Genomic DNA, 18,193 nt, shown 5'->3' on the forward strand with positions numbered 1-18,193 from the left:
GTACATGGTGCTGTTTGTGGTTTTCAGGCTTCACACCAAGAGCCGGGAGCACGCGAGCATGGACTACGAGGCGCCGCTGATGCCCTGTGGCTGTATCCTTCCAGCCCCTGCACCCCCATGCTGCCCCCTATGCCCTGTGGCTGGGTCCTTCCAGCCCCTGCACCCCCATGCTGCCCCCCATGCCCTGTGGCTGTGTCCTTCCAGCCCCTGCACTTCACACCGCCCCCCCATGCCGATTCATAGTGAGACTCGGGGTAGACCTGCCCCTCATGAGTTCCCAGACTAACTCCTTACGAGAGTAGAGAGCCCCATCTTTCGTCTGGTTTCAAACGGCTGACCTTTCGGTAGCCATCTCACACATAACCACCGCCCTCCCCAGGCTCCCTGACGTCAGCACACACGCAGACTGGCTGCCTCTCCTGTTCACAGGAAGAGCAAGACGGCCCCTGTGGGTTTCTGAGGCGGTGCATCTCCTTAGACGCAAACTACCATGTCGTTCTTCAATTGCTGACCTGTGGTTGGAGGCCACCGCACACCCCACTGCGCGACCAGCTCTCTCTCTCTCTCTCTCTCTCTCTCTCTCTCTCTCTCTCTCTCTCTCTCTCTCTCTCCATATATATATGACGAACTGAGCCACAGGACAAGTGAGAGGTAAACGAGGCGGCACAGGGAGACGTACAAAGACAGTTGACAGGACAGAGGGAGAGCAGAAACAGAAATAGCTTTATTAGAGGGAGCTCCTGGGCGAAGACCCATGGTCTAGCAAGTAGCCTGGGAAGTCACGAGGTCCTGTTCGAGGTCTGGGGTTTTTAAAGGAAAGCGGGGAAGGGGGTCGTGCTGCCGCAGCAAGGTTTATGGCGCAGGATGCAGTTTATCAGCTCTGGCAGGCAGGCTGTCCCGTTATTGGGGAGTCAGGCATCCCTGGCTCCATTTCTCAGTCTCCGCATTCCAGGGGGCAACTGCTGACCTTCGGGGACGTGAGGGAAGGGCCCCGGCATGCCTCAGCTTAGCCCAATCATATATTCTATAGATAGATAGATAGACAGACAGACAGAATAGAACTGCCCCTGTGGGTTTCCCTGACGGTAACTCTTTACAGGAGTAGAAATCCAAGTCTTTCTCTAGCGGAGTGGCTGGTGGATTCAAACTGCAGGCCCAGCAGTCCAGCACGTAACCACGATGCCACAAGGGCTCTTGTGTGTGCACGCGCCACTAGATGCACTTTTTATTGTGTAGACTAGACAAACAGCACACCCCTTGCCGTCAAGTCTGTTCTGACTCCTGGTGACCCGACAGGACAGGGTAAAACCGTCCCTGGGTTCCAACACCAACCCTTTCCCAGAGAGGAAGGCCTCGTCTTTCTCCCGAGGAGCAGCTCGTGGTTTCAAACTGCTGACCGTGCAGTCAGCACCCCAACAGGTAGCCCGTGTGCCTCCAGGGCTCCCCAAACTCCATTAGCCTCTCACTCCACTTTCCCACAAACTCTTGGAGGCCACTTTGCATGTGCTGTACATCTGGGCACACAGGCACACACGTGTACGTGCGTGTGTATACATGCAGCTGAGCGGCAGCGTGGAGGAAGGCTCCGTGCCACCTCGTTCTGACAGGCTTCCGTCTCGGGTGCACGTGAGCTGATGGGCGGCACCTCTGCGCTGCGCGCCGCCCTCTGCCTTTCCCTCCAGGGCGCCATGCCTGGCTTTCCTTAATCCCATGGCCCAGTCATTTTCCAGTTCCAGCTGCTGACCAGCTGGGGGGACCCCTATTACATCGGCCTGACCGGCCTGGAGCTGTATGATGAGCGGGGAGAGAAGATTCCTCTGTCGGAAAACAGTATCCTTCCCGCAGGGGCGGGGGCGGGGGCGGAGTGCCAGTGACCCCGCCAGGGGTTGGCTCCTGGACAACACCAAGACCCCAGTTACAGGGCCACAGGACCCCCCCCCCCCCACACACACACACACACAGCCCTCCACAGATTCCCTGCTGCTGGAGCGAGAAGCGAAGGCACGGCCACGTGTGGAGCGCTCAAGGCTGGTCCCGGACAAGCCCTGGTGCACTGCGTTCAGCTCATGGGCCCAATTGCATGACCCCAGTCCCTCTGTTCATGCGATGCTCCCCCCTGGATCCTCAGTGAGCCCCGCAGAAAGTTAGGAACCAGGTGGATGGTCCAGAACCTCGTGAGGAATGGGCTATGCTGGGCCCACAGTCGGGCCGAATGGCGACACCCCAGCTCCTAGCGAGCACTCCTGCCAGTTGACCCTAGCCTTCCTGAAACCCACCACTAATGCCAGGTGCTATGCTGGGGCCTCACCCATGCCCCCCCCCCGTTTCTCTCCCAGCAGTATTGGGAGGGGGCTGCCTTTACCTGAGGCAGAAGCTGAGCTGTTGCCCCCAGACCCCCAAGCCAGCGAGTGGTGGAGCTGGGAGGGCAGCTCCAGAGGCCAGGCTGGTGATCGCTAGCTGCTGCCCACATGGCAGAGGCCAGACCTCAGGCATTTGACGGGAAGGTTCCGCCCAGCCCAGAGGGGAAAGGCCGGAGCCAGTCCAAGTCCAGCCTCCCCTCATCTCTCTGGGGGCCCAGTGGGATTCTCAGCCCTACCCACCATCCTCCCTGCCCGGGAATAACAGCGGTGAGGTTTCTGATCGCCTCCTGTCATTCCTTGGCTGCGGACGGCTGAGTGCCCACACCTGGTGTCTTACCACCCTGGTGGCAGGCCTAGGGCAGGGAGGTGTGCACACGCATCCCACAGATGAGGAAATGCCACAGGCCTCGCCCAGGACCGCCTGGTCTGGACGGCGGGACCTGGTTCTCCAAGCCACCACTGCAGCACCTGCCAGCCCAGTAGCCGAGGCTGGGTCAGGCCACCACGGCCAGGGACACATCTTGGGGTGGAGGATTGGGATCCTCACATTCGCAGGCAGGATCCAGCCACCACCCTCTTCCCTCCTGAGAGGAGCCTCAGAGTTTCCCCCGCCCCACCACCCTCCAACGCAGCACCGGCACCAGTCTCCCTGCCTATCCTTGAGGTTGGCACCCGCCTGCCGCCCGCACTCACCCACCCTCCTCAGCCCCGCAGCTCTCCAGCCTCCCCAAGCACCCGAGACACCCACCCCCCCGGCAGAGCGGTGGTCCTGTCGAGGGCTGGGCGCCCCACGGTGCCCCCACAGTGCCTTCTGGTTATGACAGCTGACACGCTCCCCAGACATTGCCGCCTTCCCGGACAGCGTGAACTCGCTGGAGGGCGTGTGCGGGGACGTCCGGACCCCGGATAAGCTCATCGACCAAGTGAACGACACCAGCGATGGCAGGCACATGTGGCTGGCGCCCATCCTGCCCGGCCTGGTGGGTGTCTCCCTTCGTGGCCCAGCGACCCTCACATGAGCCCAGTGCCTGGGAGCCTTTGCTGCCATCCTCCTGGGGCCAGTGGGTCTTCCTCCTGCTCTGGGCTGACGGTCATCAGGGCCCCAGAGGATGCAGGGACACATGGGCATCAGGCTGGGAAGCCTAGTGTCTTGGGCCCGCACACCTGGGCACAATCGTGCTGTGGGTGCCCCCCACCCATATCCTCTTCCCTTCCTCTCTCTCTGGTCCACCCACCCTCTTCCTCCCAGCCCAGCCTCCTCAGTCACTGCACTACTTCCGAGTGTCCCTGGGCGCTAGGCCCCCACACAGCCTGCCTGCCCAGGACTGCCTGGCCTTGCTCCTTGACTTGCCCCGAGACTACAGGATGTGCACAGGTGTGGGCCTCACCCATCCCAGGCCTGGGCAGCTGCAGCTGGAGAGAAAGGGAGCAGATGGGCACAGGGAGGAAGGTTAGCTCAGGTGGGCTGAGCGCACTCCTTGCCTGAGTCAAGGCGTGCAGTGCGGCCCAGAGCACCCCTGAGCTGACTAGAGTGCCCCCACTCTTGACCCCATGGGAAGGTCCAGCACTGGCAGCCCAGAGCTCCCCCACAGGCTATCCCAAAGTGCTTCCAGTGCTCTGGGGGTCACCTGCTCTGCCCCCATGTTGAGCTCAGCCCGTGGCCCCAGTCCCACCTCCACCCAGGGGAGAGGGCAGGGTGGGCCACAGCTGTGGCCCCTGGCCAGTCCAGCTGCTGCACTTCACTCAGTCTTTGCTTGAAGAAGGCCTCTGGGGTGGGATGGGGCAGGCTCTTCAGGCCCCCGCCCATGCTGGTACCTGCGTGAGCCCCCAGGGCCGAGTCTGAGGATGACTGAGTTCGGACCTTTGTTGTTCCCCAGCTCAGCCAGACCTACATCTCGACGTGTTCAGTGTCTTGGGGGCCGCTCCTAGCGTGGGCTCAGGCTGCGGCCTACTGGGGGGCTGCCCCTTTGCTCAGCTTTACAGGGGGCTACTCTGCCCTGGGGTTTGTGAGGGGCTGCAGCAGAAGGCTGCTGGTGGGTAGGGGAGCAAGTGCCACCTGAAGTCGCCCTGCAGGGCCTGCGGAGCCTCAGGGCTTGGCTTTGAGTTCTGGGAAGGGGTCAGCTGGGGCCAAGGCGGGCTGACCAGCTCAGGACCCCTTCACTCCCCGATTCCCAAGCCATTGAGGGGCCTGACCTGAGGGAAAGGTGGGCGGCGTCCAGGTCTCCACCACACTTCAAGTGAGGCTGCGGAGCGGCACAGCCTGGGTCAGGCGGTTTGTGACCAGAAGGGCTTTGGGGAGAGGCCCAGGATGGTGGGTGTGGGCAGCCCACCTGGACACCCCCCACCCCCGCCCCCTGCCGGAAGCCTGGCCCAGCCCTGCGCCTGTTTCCAAACATGCCTGTTTTCATTAGTTGTTCTCCGACAGGTGAACCGGGTGTATGTCATCTTCGATCTGCCCACCACCGTGTCAATGATCAAGCTGTGGAATTATGCAAAAACACCCCACCGTGGGGTGAAGGAGTTTGGTGTAAGTACTTATTATTATGCTCGTCGGTAATTAGACTGCCGGCAATTATCATTCGTCACAGTTTGATTTACTTCTCTCCGTTGCGACCTTCGACACGCGTGCCGCATGCTCAGATGCGGGGACACTTGCCAGCCAGCCGTGAAGCCCCGTGCCTCCCCCAGGGCCAGGCTGGGCTCTCACCCCTGAGCACACAGAGGGGCTGTCTTCCGCCTGCCTTCCTGTTCCTCTGGAGCGGGTGGTGAGGGGGGTGGGGAGGCGGGGATCCCTCACCTCCCCGGTGTTCTGGGCGGCTGTAGAGCTCTGCGGGTCCTGGCACGGGCCTGGCATACTTGGACCAAAACACCACCCAGAGAAGGTTACTGAGGCCCCGGCAGCACCTCGCTGGGCCCAGGGTCAGGTGTCGCCAGCCTGAGCCCACCCAGCTACCCCTGCTGAGCCCTTCCTGGCGGGTTCCAGCTTCCCAAAGGCAGGTGTCAGGCACCCCCTACCATGCCTGGTCCCCCTCTCCCTGCTTTCACGACCCACCCTAAGCCGTCATGGCTGAAACCAGGGTCCGGTGCCAGGGGTAGTTCAGCCAGTGAACCACACAGCCGCCCACACGTGGACGTTCACCCGTGGGCTGCCTGCCTCCCGCCGCGTAAGGACACCCTCCCTCTCACCCTCCCTCGACTGCCGGTCCAGCTCCTGGTGGACGACTTGCTGGTCTACAACGGGATCCTGGCCATGGTCAGCCACTTGGTGGGGGGCATCCTGCCCACGTGCGAGCCCACGGTGCCCTACCACACCATCCTCTTCACGGAGGACACGGGCATCTGCCTCCAGGAGAAGCACACCACCATCAGGTGCGTGCCCACTCCGCCCCAGCCCTGCCCAGGTGGGGGACAGATGGGCAGGGCCACGCACAGCCTGAGCCCCTCCCTCCCACAGCAACCGGGCGGAGGATCAGGACATCCAGATGATGAACGAGAGCCGGGTCGTCGCCAACGCCAAGCGCAAGCAGAATGCCGCCGCCGCGGACCCTGGTCAGTGCCCCCTCTCCCAAACCAGACAACCAGCAGGGTGGCCGGGCTCCTGTGGCCACTCTGCTTCTCGGGTGTGTGAGCTGAGACCCACAGACCGGGAAGGAGCCGGGCAGCAGGGGAAGGCCACAGCAGCAGCGAGGGCGCGTCCACGGGACAGGGGGCCTGGGCCCAGCAAGCAGAGGGCAGGAGACCGAGGGCTGGGGCTGGGTGGGGTGGGGTGGGGGTGCTTAGGGAGCGCTGGCCTGCTCCCGTGCAGGAAAGCCACGAGCCTAGGTCATGAAGGTGCGCTCCCCAAAACAAGCTCCCTGACCTCACGTAAATGGACACTCACAGGGACCCCACAGGGCAGGGAAGAACTGCCCCTGTGGGTTTCCGAGATGGAGACTCTTTAAGGGAGTAGACACACCCCCCACCCCACCCCCACCCCACCCCGCCCCCCTGGGCTCCTGAGATGCTGCCCCAGGCGCTCGGAGACACACGGGCCACGTGAACCCTCCCAGCATAGCGTCAAGGACACACAAGGCCGAGAGCTCCGACCTGTCCCGTGGGCACTGCTGGCTGGAGGGGCCGTGGGGTGGGCGTGTCCCACACACACTGGGCCCTGCTGAGGTGCCCTGGTTCCCTTCCATCCCCATCCAAAGTGATTCCTTTTGGGGGAGCGTGGCCACCTGCACTTCTAGGGGCATCTCCCCGACTCAGGCGTGCCTGTGGACTTCCTCAGCAAACCTTAGAGGGGCCTGGCTGTGGACGGGGCTGGGTAGGGCCAGCTGGGCTGGAGCAGAAGGGCCGCAGGCCAGGCTGGGGCAGCCACTGTGGCTAGGGTGGCAGGCAGCCTCTGGAGGAACTAAGCAGACAGACAGGGCTGGGCAGGGCCAGCACTGCCAGGCACAGGAAGCAGGCCTCACTGAAGAGGGAGTGGTGACCGGGGAGCACCAGGACTGGGGGCTTCTCGGAGCAGCACACCCAGCATGGGCAGGAGGGCCGGGTCTTGGGGAAGTGCTGGTGGGGCCAGCACCAGACAGGAGGATATTCTGAGACGGTCAAGTGGGAGGACCGGGTGGTGTTTGAGGCTGACCCCTGTGGCCAGCCCACTTCCCGCCTGTGTAGCTCACCTGGGCCTCTGTTCCCCTCTCTTAAGGCACCTGACGACACCCTACAGGTTTGTCAGGACAGTAAAGTGAGGGGGGGGCATTTGGCCTGGGTCCTTCAGCCCTGGGTCCTACACATTAGCTGCAGGAGCTTGGACAGACTCGCCCCTCCTCTTGAGCCTCGTGTCCCCCCAGGAAGGGAGCCCGACCCAGCGCAGCGTGTAAGCCCCAAACGAGAAACCAGGCTTTGCCCCTGTGGTACTATCTGCCCCAGCTCCCCACCTCCATCTCCAGCACAGCCAAGCCCAGGAGGGAGCTGGCAGGGCTAGTGAGGACTCTGGGGCTGGGTCCTGCGAGAGAGGCCCCTGGCTCTGCCAGGACAGGCAGCTGCTCTCCCCAACCAGGCCCGCCCGCTCCAGAGAAAGCACCTGTGTCCATCACCCTCCCTCTCCCAGGTAGCCCCCATTCCTTCTTAGCCACCTGCGCTCAGGCCCCTGTCACCTATGTGGGAGGCCATGGGGGGTGGGCAGGTGCACGTGGAGACTTCTGAGAGAGCAGCCGAGGGTAAGGCCTCCCAGGGGGACATGGGTGGGGGGACTGGCCATGACCCTGGAGGTGGGAGGAGTTTGTTGGCAGGCAGGGCAGGGCCCGCATGCCGTGAGCCCTGAGCCCAGGGGCTGCTGGGAGCACCCCTCACGAGGCCCCCGATGTCGGCACCCCATGTACTCTGGCTTCCCCCTGCAGGCCTTGGAGGGGGTGTCAGTGACCCTATTCCCTCTGTGCTCTCCCCGACAGCCTTACGCCCCAAAACCTGCATAAGCGAGGAGCCGGCGAGACGGTGGCGGTGCTGATGGCCCATGCAGGCAGGAGAGCAGCTCCAGCCGCAGAGAGCAGGGCCGGTCCTTTGCCCCTCCGCCCCCGGAGTGCTCTGCCGGCGGGTGGGCTGCAGAAGGCTGAGCTGCAGGCAGAGGAGGGCGGCTCAAGGGCTGCCCTGTATACCCCAACAAGGCAGGTCTGGGGGAGCTGTCAGCTGCCCTTGCTCCCATCCTACCCAGTGGAAGAGACCCCTCTGGGAGCTGGCTCTGGAGGGCCACTGGCCTCTGGTCACTCTAAAAAGGGCCAGCCCAGGGCTATGGGGCAGCCCAGAGAGCCTGGGGCAGCGGCAGACCCCGGAAGCCTGCGGGCCCAGCAACTATACTGGGCCAGACACACGGACAGGCGTAGGCTGTGGGGAGGCAGAGTCAATGGGCCATGGCCACCAGGCCACACCTCCGCATCCCCTCATGCTACCCTTACCACCTTGCTCAGGATCCCCTGGTGGGCTCTTGGGCTGGCAGGCTGGCTAGCTGCCCAGGCTGCACCTACCACCCCCTTCCAGCCCCGCCCCAGCACGTTGGAAAGGTGCCCTGCACCCCCAGCTAGCCGCCAGGAGCCCAGCCACATCTATTTCTATCTGTGTAACAAGCTCGGATCGGAGACCTAATTGGTTTCCCAGTGGTGGGTAATTTCTCGTTCCCAATATTAATCTGCGGTTTTCCTGGCGCCCGGCCCAGCCCGCTGCGGGCCCGTGCTTGGGAGTTGGTTCCTATGCAACCCGACCCGGCAAACCCTTCAGGAGCCCTGCAGCCTCTGCAGGAGCTGCCACGCAAACAGAGCCCAGGCTGACGCCGAAATCAGGGGGTGTCTCCCTGGGGAGAGCCTTCCTCTGCCTCCCAGGCTGCCAAGCCCCCAGATGTGGCGGGCACCTCCCCCTCCCCGCCCCCCCCTCCGGGCAGTCGGGCAGATCAGATGGGCACCAAGGGACCAGAGCCGCGCTGTCTCTTGAAAGGACTCCAGCCCCATCCCTGTTGCTGGAGGTGCACAAACACGATAGACGCTCCCCGAGCCGGAGCTGCTGTTTATCATAATTGTGTGCACCGTGCAATTTAGGAGGGGTAAAAACTGTACAGGCATTAACTCTAAAATAAATTTCTATTTTTTTCTCTTGCAAAATCAATAAAAGAGGTTATTAAGGATGCAGACGCTGGGTGGGTTTGCCCGCGGGAGGGAGGGGGAGGGAACACGTGCTCCCTGCAGAAGTGGAGTCGGGACCCTGGCTGCTGGGGAAGGGGCTGGGCGAGGGAGCTGCCGGCCCCCCCACCCCCCACCCCGCATCTACAGGCGGGATGGGGAGGATGGGCACTGTGGCAGGCATTGACCCAGTGAGCCCTCCAAGGCCCCTCCTGAGGGCGGGCAGGCCCGCTGTGATCCGTGGTGTACACGCAGGACACTGAGGCATGGGGACGGACCCAGAGCCAGCGGCACCCACCCCGTCTCTCCCCCCACCCCCACCCCCGGGCCTTCGGTGCTGCTGTCCCTCCTCACTGCTCCTCCCCCTGCTTCCTTCAAGGTGCCATCTCCCAGCTTCTGCACAGAGCAGCCCTGCCAGCAGAGGGCACCGAACTCCAACTCAGGTGCAAGCCCAGTGTGCGTGTGCATATGTGTGTTTGTGTGTGTTTGTGTGTCCCCCTCACCCCCAGACCCCCCACCTGCCCCCAGCCCAGCACATGGGCAACACCCTCCCCTCGGCCACCTGCTCCCATGAGTTCCTACAGGCTGCTACAAGTCAAGGACCCTGCTGCCCCGACCCCTCGCTCCAGAATTGTAGGGGAGGGGAGGCCCTGACAGCTGACTGCTGCCCTGGGCCTGCATCCCCGCTTCTCAAGAACCACAGTCAAGGGTCTGCAAGGCTGGGCCAGTAGGGCCCGGGACAAAGCAGGTCCTCAGACCAGCGGGAGAGTCACACAGCCCTCTCTAGAGGGACAGCTGCAGCTCAGCTCTGGGTCCCCCGAGATGCCAACTCCCAAGGTTTGTCAGGGAGGTTGGACCCCAGGGTTCTGTCTCCCAGATGAAATCTAGCTCTCAACTCTTGGCTCAACTTAAATCCCCAACACCGGGTCCCTTCCTTCCAACTCAGAGTGGCCCTGTGGGCCACCGTCGAGCTGCTCCCATGTGTTTTGAGGCTGTACTCTTTTTGTTTTGTTGGGTTTTTAAAAACCACTTTCTTGGGGGCTCGTACAGCTCTTAATCACAATCCATCCATCCATCCATTGTGTCAAGCACATTTGTACATTTGTTGCCATCACCATTCTCAAAACATTTGCTTTCTACTTAAGCCCCTGACCATCAGCTCCTCACTTTTCCCCCTCCCTCCCTCCTACCCCCTCCATCATGAACCCTTGATAATTTATAAATTATTATTGTCATATCTTACACTGTCCGACGTCTCCCTTCACCCGCTTTTCTGTTGTCCATCCCTCAGGGAGGAGGTTATATGTAGATCCTTGTAATCGGTTCCCCCTTTCCATCCCACCCTCCCAGTATCACCACTCTCAGCACTGGTCCTGAAAGGATCATCTATCCTGGATTCCCTGTGTCTCCAGTTCCTACCTGTACCCATGCACATCCTCTGGTCTAGCCAGATTTTAAGGTAGAATTGGGATCATAATAGTTGGGGGGAGGAGCATTTAGGAACTAAAGGAAAAATTTGTTTCATCTTTGCTACACTGCACCCTGACAGGTTCATCTCCTCCCTGTGACCCTTCTGTAAGGAGATGTCCAGTTGCCTATGGGCTTTGGGTCCCCAATCTGCACCCCCCCCCCTCATTCACAATGATTTGATTTTTTGTTCTTTGATGCCTGATACCTGATCCCATCGACACCTCATGATCACACAGGCTGGTGTGCTTCTTCCATGTGGGCTTTGTTGCTTCTGAGCTAGATGGCTACGTGTTTATCTTCAAACTTTTAAGACCCTAGATGCTATATCTTTTGATAGCTGGCTCCATCAGCTTTCTTCCCCACATTTGCTTATGCACCCATTTGTCTACAGTGATCATGTCAGGAAGGTGAGCATCATGGAATGGCAGCTTAATAGAACGAAATATTCTTGCATTGAGGGAGTCCTTGAGTGGAGGCCCAGTGTCCCCCTTGAGGCTGTATCTTGACAGAAGCAGCCCCTCCTTGAGACCAGCTGCTGGTCTCCCAGCCCAGAGCCTGACCCTTAGGCCACCCACCAGAGGTCCTCAAACAGTCAGCTACATCAACCCAGCCTGCAGGCAGCCTTTGACCTGTTTACAAGTCCGCCAGTGCTTGCCCCTGAGCCTCTGCTGCATGAGTACCCCCAGGCAGGCCCTGACTCTGCCCCCACAGACCATAGTCCCCAATTCCCAGGTTTACCTGCACCCCACCCCTCATTCCTGCAGGTAGCTCCCACCCTCTCCACTTCCTCCTGATTCCATTCCTGCACCACCACCCCCAGCCCACCCTCTGGGCACCAGTCCCCTTCCCGTCCGCTGGGCTGCACTGTCAGCTCCCTGGAGTGGGTTTCTGCAAGTACTGGGGAGGGGGGCTGCAGGGGAAGCATGGTGGCGGCTGGCTCCACCCAGCACCCCTACCCCTTGCCAGGGGGCGGCGTGTCCTGCCTGGCCTGGCGGGAGACGGGAGACAGCAGAGGGCTCATGCTCTCTGTGGGCCTGGCTGGCTGTGGGCTCAGGCAACCGTTTGATTTTTTTTCCCCTCAAACCACTTGCTTTTATCAAAATGTCAGAGTTCACAGTGAAACTCAAGATTCCCTGCTTCCACAGGGAAATGGAAGGAGGGGGGCGGTTTACCTTCCGAGTGGCCTGGGAGCAGGGAGAAAGGGTAGGGCCAGACCTATCCAGGATGCCCCTCCCTGTGCCCCTGTGGGGTGTCTGCTGCATTATCATATTACGTGTCTGCCCCCCCTCCACTATATTCTACACTGCTTCCTGCTGCCTTCTGGGAAACTCCTCCCATCCCTGTGGTCCCTGCCTGGTGGGGAGAGTGCCTTTGGCAGGCGTACTTTGCAACAACCGATTCCCCAACCCAGGGGTCACTAAAGGCTCTCCGTGCACGGGCTGCTGTAGGTCTTGTCCCCGAAGTGCAGGTACCCCCAGCATCCTGGAGGTACGGGACAGTAGTCCGGCACAGCTGTGTGGCTATTTTGGGAAGCAGTTCAGCCTGGGACACCCCTGGGGAAGCGGTAGGGCCCCCCACTTTAGACTCTTAGGCAAATGGCAGCTTTCGTAGCTGGAGGTGCCGAATCTTGGGGCTGAAGTGTGGCCCCTGGCCTGAGCAGGGTCATACCGCCAGCCACCAGCGAGGTGTCCAGGACAGACCAGCCTCTGGAACAGGGTCCCTGATGACCTCCCTGTCAGCTCCCACCCCTTCTGCTCCCTGGCTGCCGCCCCTGCCCCAGGCCACCTCCTACCTGGTCCACCCCAGCCTGCACCCCACCCCTGGAAACCTCGGGGGAGGCTCAGAGGGCTTTGAAGGGGCACGTGGACCCCAGCCCTTGAGCACATTGACAACTCACGTCGCAACACGTCAGTGCAGAAGCCCCCAGGCCAGCCCTCTGGGGCCCCGGGCCCTCGTGGAGTGGTGCACATGCTGGCGTCCTCTCTGTGCCTGCCCTCCAGCCCACGATAGCCTGGTCACCCATAGGCTTGCTGGGCAGGGCTGCCATTCCTCTGCTGCCCCAGCCCCAGGAAGGGGTGCGGGATGCTCCTGTCCACATCCGAGGGTTTAACTCGCCCCCCACAGGGAAGGCACCTCTCCCGGGTCCCAGCCACTTGCCTCGTGCCCTCCAGTGCCCGTCACCCAGCTCCCTCCCCACCGCCTCTCATGCCATAGGGTTCATGGCCAGATGCCTGTCACCGTTCCCAGGGCCACTGTGGACTCAGCCACCTCCTCCCTGCCACACGTCCCCAGTTCTCCCTCACATACAGACTCCCAGTCATTGTCAGGACGGAGGCCGTGAGCCCCCTAGGCGTGGATGACCGCCTAGCAGCGGAGCCCAGGCCCCCTGAGCTCTGAACTCTGTGCCAGGCAGACCTCGCTGCCATCCCTTCCTGCAGGGCCTCCACACGGCTGCCCCCTCTGCCCACCTCTACCTGGCAGCCTCCTGCCACCCCGGTCTGTCCTGTGTCTGTTCTGGGAGCCCTCTGTCCAAACCGCGCTGACTTTTCTCACTGTGAAGCGACACTTGTGCAGATAGTCTGTCATCTCCACGGAGAATAGACCACATGGGGGAGGGCAGCCAGCTCTGTCCGCCATGGCAGGGCCAGGCCCACCCAGCTCAGGCCCTGTGCTCCCAAGTCCCGCAGAAATGATTTCTTGGGTCAGCGAGGTCTGTGTGGGCTGGGTGGGATTCGAACCCAGGCTGGTGGTCCGGGCCTTCTCCTCCCTCCTGGCAGCCCAGCTTCCCTGCAGACGAGCCCCCCTCCCCCCAGCGCGTCATGTCCTCAGGCCGGGCTGCCGCAGACCAGTGTGCGCCCATGAATCAAGCTGACGTTTCCATTACCAGAGGGAGAGGAATGTGGGGCCCGGCCGCAGGCTGGCTCTGCGGGGCGGGCGAGGATGACTGCTTATCGCTGCCACTGGCGAGGAAGGACGCAGGCCCGGTGACTCACCGAGGCCGGTGGACTGGAGGTCAGGACCCTCTGGAGACAGAAGGGGCGGTGTGAGCCAGGTCCGGTGCCAGGTGCACGAGCACGGTGGGCGCATGGGCTGGGCGGTGTGTGCCCGCAGCAGCACCTGTGAGTGTGGTCCAGCAGGTCCCCCGGGCGTGTACAAGGCCCCCCATGGGCAAGGGAAGCCAGCATGCCTGCACATACCTGGGCCGTGCATGTGCACGGAGGCAAGCACAGGGCCCGGCCATTGCACACAGGTGAGCATGTGTGTCGGATGCCAGTGGGGTTGGGGCTCTGCACCTCTGGTGGCTGATACTAGAAGCTCGGGACACATGATGGAGACTCCTGGGTGAGGGAGGTGTGGGTCTGGAGGCTGGAGACGCACAGCCCAGGGCGTAGTGCAGGAGGGTTGAGAGCACTGCTGGGGGGCTGGAGAAGAGGCCCTTTCCTTCCCTCCCCAGGACCCCTTAGGGCTGCCCACCAGATGATGCCATCTGCAGGTGAGTTCACGCCCTACCAGACACCCACCAGGCCTACCTGGATGTGCTTCCTGTGTCTGCCCAGCAGCCTTTGTGCTGTAGGCTGCAGAGCACCGGCAGACCCCTGGGCCCTTGCCCCTGCCCAGCAGGTGGGAGGGGCTACACTGAGCTGCCTTGTCCCAAGGCCTCCCTTCCGCCCCTTCCCTTCCCTTCCCTGAGCCCTTGGCAGGGGGAGCGGGGCCCGTGCAGGGGCAGCCACACACCATCATCACAGGCGACTCGCACGATTATTTATTGGATATGCTCTTCTTGAAGTGCTCTTTTCACCAAAATGCTGACTGGGGTCCCCCCCCCCCCAGCAATGGTGTCTGAGTCGTGGCCCGGAGCGCCACCACGGTACATTTGTCTACTACACGTTTACAGAAACACGACTAAGAGGGGACAGCGCTGCCCGAGTGCCAACCCAAGTCCCTGCCTGCACCCCCCGGGGCTGCGCGCTGACTTCAAGAGGACCCTGGCGGGAAGCAGGCACTCGCTCCAGGCCCAGATCCTGTGGGACCTCATCGCTCCCTAGCCCTGTACCTGCTGTGACTCCCTCGGGCTCCCAGCCTAACGCCAAGTCCTCCCTCATGCTAGCATCCAGGTCTTATGATTTCGCCCCGTCTCAGGAGGGCCCCACCTGGACTAATGTGTCAGGAATGAATGAAGGGCTCGCACAGGCCTGAGTCAGAGATGACCGGGGTGACCTTCACCTGGATGTCCCTAAGACTTCCCTCGCCCCATGCCCTGCCCCTCACCTGGGCCGCATCACTGACATGCCAGTCCCTCCTAACTTGCTCCTGAGCCTGCCCACAGGGCCCCATCCCGAGAGCCCTCCCACAGGGAGGGTAGGGGAGGCGCTGCCGTGGCTGCTGTGGCCTTCCTGCGCGCAGGCCCTGGGAGCAAGCTGGAGCGTCCTGAGCAGCCCTGGTGGCGTGGTGATTGCGAGGTGGGCTCTGATCATTAAGGTCAGCAGTTTGAAACCTCCAGCCTCTAGGAGGCTTTCCACTCCCGTCACACACGCGCACACACACACACACGTCTCAGGCACTCACAGGAGCAGTTCTATCCTATCCTACTGGGTCACTGTGAGTCAGCATCAACTAGATGGCATGAGTCTGGGATCTTTTAAAGGAGGCTTTGAGTGTCACCAACTCTCCTGCCTTCTTCCTCTCCGTCCCTGCCACGGGGACTGTCTTAGTTTCTTAGTGCCCCGCTGAGCTCCTCCTGCCCCCCGCTGCACCCTTCCCTCGGTGGCACCTTGACAGCCTCCGTGTCCCAGCTTAAAAGGCATTTTCCAGAGGGGCCTCCTGTGACCACCACCTTCCATGACCTCCACCCCTTGCAGGTGCTACTTTGGGGGCTCCTACAACCCCAACTCTCCCTCCTCATCACAGAAGCAAATGACCACAGAGCTCTCCCACATGCCGCCCATGCACCTGCTCCTGAGTTGCCAGGACGGCTGTGGGAGGCCGGTTGACAATGGGAGGGACAGGGAGTGTCTGCCTCATCCTGAGCGATGGGAGGACAGACACCGTCGCTGTCTTGGTGCCTACCACCGTAGGAGCACAGTTGATATGCCCGCTGGTGGACAGACGGATACGCAGAGGATGGCTGAAGAATGGGATGCATGCAAGGATGCTTAATGAGTGTCTGATACAAGGAAGATGACAAATGATGGATGGTATCACTGGATGGGAGATGGATGGAAGGATGGATGAGTGGAAGATGGGGACGGCGATAGGTAACGGAGAACTAAGGGCTCTGCTTGAGGGAGCCTTTGAGAAATGTCTGGAAAGGAATGACCCTCGGGAGACCACTGACCTTGGTGCTGGGAGCAGCCCTGGTTCAAACGGTAGCTGTGCTGCTTTGTGGGCCCTCTGCACGCGGCAAGTTGCTGATCTCCGCGACTCGACCCTCCCTCGTCTTTAAGATCAGGGCTGCTCCCAGGCATCAAAGTCCTAGGGCTTAATGCAAAAGTGGCCCTAGACACAGGACAAAGGGTGCCCAGGGAAGGTCCGGGCATAGCTCTCCCTCGAGATCTGACCTCTCTAAGCTCCTGGCTTAGGTCCCGCCTTCTGGGACTTTGTCTATTGGGCTGGACACGCCCTCTGGAACCCAATGTAGCTCCATCTGGCACCTGCCTCCCACCCCCCAGGCCCAACTTTGGTTCTGAGTCCCCTCCCTGCCACACGCTCAGTGCCTGGCCCTGAACTCAGCACCGCCAGGGCCCTCGGAAGAAGCTGGCCATGCGTGGGGCCACTGGCCGCAACACAGCAAGGAAACGGGTCCACAAGCATTTATTGAGCCCCTGCTGTGTGCCCCAGCCCTCGGCTCAGCTTCTCCTCCTTCAGGAAGCCGCCCCTGCCCCCCACAGGGCTCTGCACCTCTGGGCGCCTCCTGAACTTCCTGGCTGGTGATAGGTGGCCCAGGTGTCCAGTGGCTGATGTCCGTGTCTTTTGGTGCCGGCCACAGCCAGCAGAGTTAGGGCTTCCTGTCCCAAAGCTGCCCTGAGACCCAGGAGACCAAGAGCAAAGTGGGCCAGCCTTGTAGCACACAGGCCAGGTTTCCGGAGGGGAGGTGCCAGGCCAGCAGCAACCTGATGTCCAGGGCCCAGGCCGGGCTCTCCGTCACACCCAGTGCCCGAGGACCCAGCACTGGCGGTTCAGCTCCGGGGCTTCCTGGGCAGCACTCCTCGGCCAGGAACCCCCCAGGTGTGGATGGTGTCCTGTCAAGAGACAAGGGGTCAGTGGCCAGGCCACCGCGCTCCGTTCCCACTCCATCTACCCAGCGCCTCACCCGCCCCTGCCCCTGCCCCACACCGACCAAGCCACCACCATTTCCATTCGCCAGCCCCCGAACCCACTACCCACCTCCCACCTGTCAACAGACCAGTATCCCTCCCCGAGCCCACCACCCACCCACACCCATGCACCCTACACCTTTCCACTTGCACATCTGCCTGGGACCAAACACCCACCTACCAACCTACTCACTCCCCACCCTTCCAACCACCTCTAGCTCTCCTTAACTACCCAGCACTGCCCTTCCTGCCCATCACCCAGCCAGCTGTCCGACCCCACTGTGCCCACACATTGAAGGTGACAAGAAGGACACGCATAGGCCACTCCCCCAATGTCCGGTCTTCACTCTGCCCCCTCCCCCGAGGCAGTGAGCATGCTCACAGACTGCCCAGAGCCTCTCCTGTTGTGACCGCTCCCAGCCACCCCATGGTCCTCATGGCGTAGGGCAAGAGCGGGGCCTGGGCGTTCCTCCTGTGGTCACACTTCTGTGTGTGCTCCTACGTGTCTGGCCATTCCCTGCCTTCCCTCTGGTTTCTCCCCAGGGCCTTCCGGCAAGCCAGACCATTCTGTCTCCACACTTGCCCGGCATGACGTGCCTGTCAACCCGCTGACCCTCAAGTCTCAAACCACCTAGGAAGCTGACTGACTCGTCTCCAGTCCCTTGGGGCTCTCCCTCCCCCGAAGCACACCTGGCCAACTTCACCCTTAGACCAAGTTTAGTCCGGCTGAACTATGGCATGTTGGGCACAGTGTGGGGGGGCAGGAAATGGGCAGTTACTGAGCACTGACAGCCCCAGGCCCCCCACCCCCACCGTCCAAGGCAGGTACCCCGTGTTCCAGAGGCAGAGACAGAGGCTACTACACAAGGCATAAGGTGCTGGCCTGGTGGACCTGGGTTGGATGACCTCTTGGATTCTTAGCGTCAGCATTCACAAACTTTGTTCTCCTCTGCCTCACTTCTCTGGAGCGGGGTGGTGGCGTAGTGGTTCCTTGTTGGGCTGCTAAACGTAAGGTTAGCAGTTCGAAACCACCAGCTGCTCCTCGGGAGAAAGATGAGGCTTTCTCCATCCATCCATTGAGTTACAGTTTGGGAAACCCACAGGGGCAGTTCCTCTGTCCTGCGCTGTCCTGTAGGGTCGCTGTGAGTCAGTGCTGCCTCAGGGCAGGGAGTCTGATGGTCTTTGGTAGTGGCTCCCAGGCACACCTGTCACCCTCTGCGGTCACATGGGCTCTGTAGGAGGCCCCTGGACCTCAGCGGACCAGGAGCTCCACGCTCCTCCTCTCCCCACCACAGTGCCGCTGCCGGGCCTCTCTGCAGAGTCTCCCAGAGGGCCCAGCAGGCGAGGACAGGAGATGAAGGTACCCCTAGGTGCGCGTGTACACACAGGCGGGTTTCCCTGC

General features: G+C 61.8%; 2 protein-coding genes across 5 annotated transcripts in view; one reads left to right on the forward strand and one right to left on the reverse strand.

Moving 5' to 3' along the window:
- The window catches only part of KATNIP (katanin interacting protein), a 211,076-nt gene extending 202,085 nt beyond the window's left edge, over positions 1-8,991 (forward strand). For all 3 annotated transcript variants that reach the window (XM_075564655.1, XM_075564654.1, XM_075564653.1), the window contains 7 exons: positions 28-92; positions 1,720-1,830; positions 3,201-3,340; positions 4,786-4,887; positions 5,569-5,729; positions 5,815-5,909; positions 7,793-8,991. In XM_075564655.1, the coding sequence (XP_075420770.1) occupies positions 28-92; positions 1,720-1,830; positions 3,201-3,340; positions 4,786-4,887; positions 5,569-5,729; positions 5,815-5,909; positions 7,793-7,848 (730 nt within the window). In that variant the 3' untranslated portion in view covers positions 7,849-8,991. The remainder of the gene's footprint in view (positions 1-27; positions 93-1,719; positions 1,831-3,200; positions 3,341-4,785; positions 4,888-5,568; positions 5,730-5,814; positions 5,910-7,792) is intronic.
- A 7,308-nt stretch (positions 8,992-16,299) lies between these two features.
- Positions 16,300-18,193, reverse strand: part of GSG1L (GSG1 like) — a 296,355-nt gene continuing 294,461 nt past the window's right edge. For both annotated transcript variants that reach the window (XM_075528410.1, XM_075528408.1), the window contains one exon: positions 16,300-16,716. In XM_075528410.1, the coding sequence (XP_075384525.1) occupies positions 16,619-16,716 (98 nt within the window). In that variant the 3' untranslated portion in view covers positions 16,300-16,618. The remainder of the gene's footprint in view (positions 16,717-18,193) is intronic.

The sequence above is a fragment of the Tenrec ecaudatus genome, chromosome 12, assembly GCF_050624435.1.
Source record: "Tenrec ecaudatus isolate mTenEca1 chromosome 12, mTenEca1.hap1, whole genome shotgun sequence".
In the NCBI taxonomy this organism is placed as follows: Eukaryota; Metazoa; Chordata; class Mammalia; order Afrosoricida; family Tenrecidae; genus Tenrec; species Tenrec ecaudatus.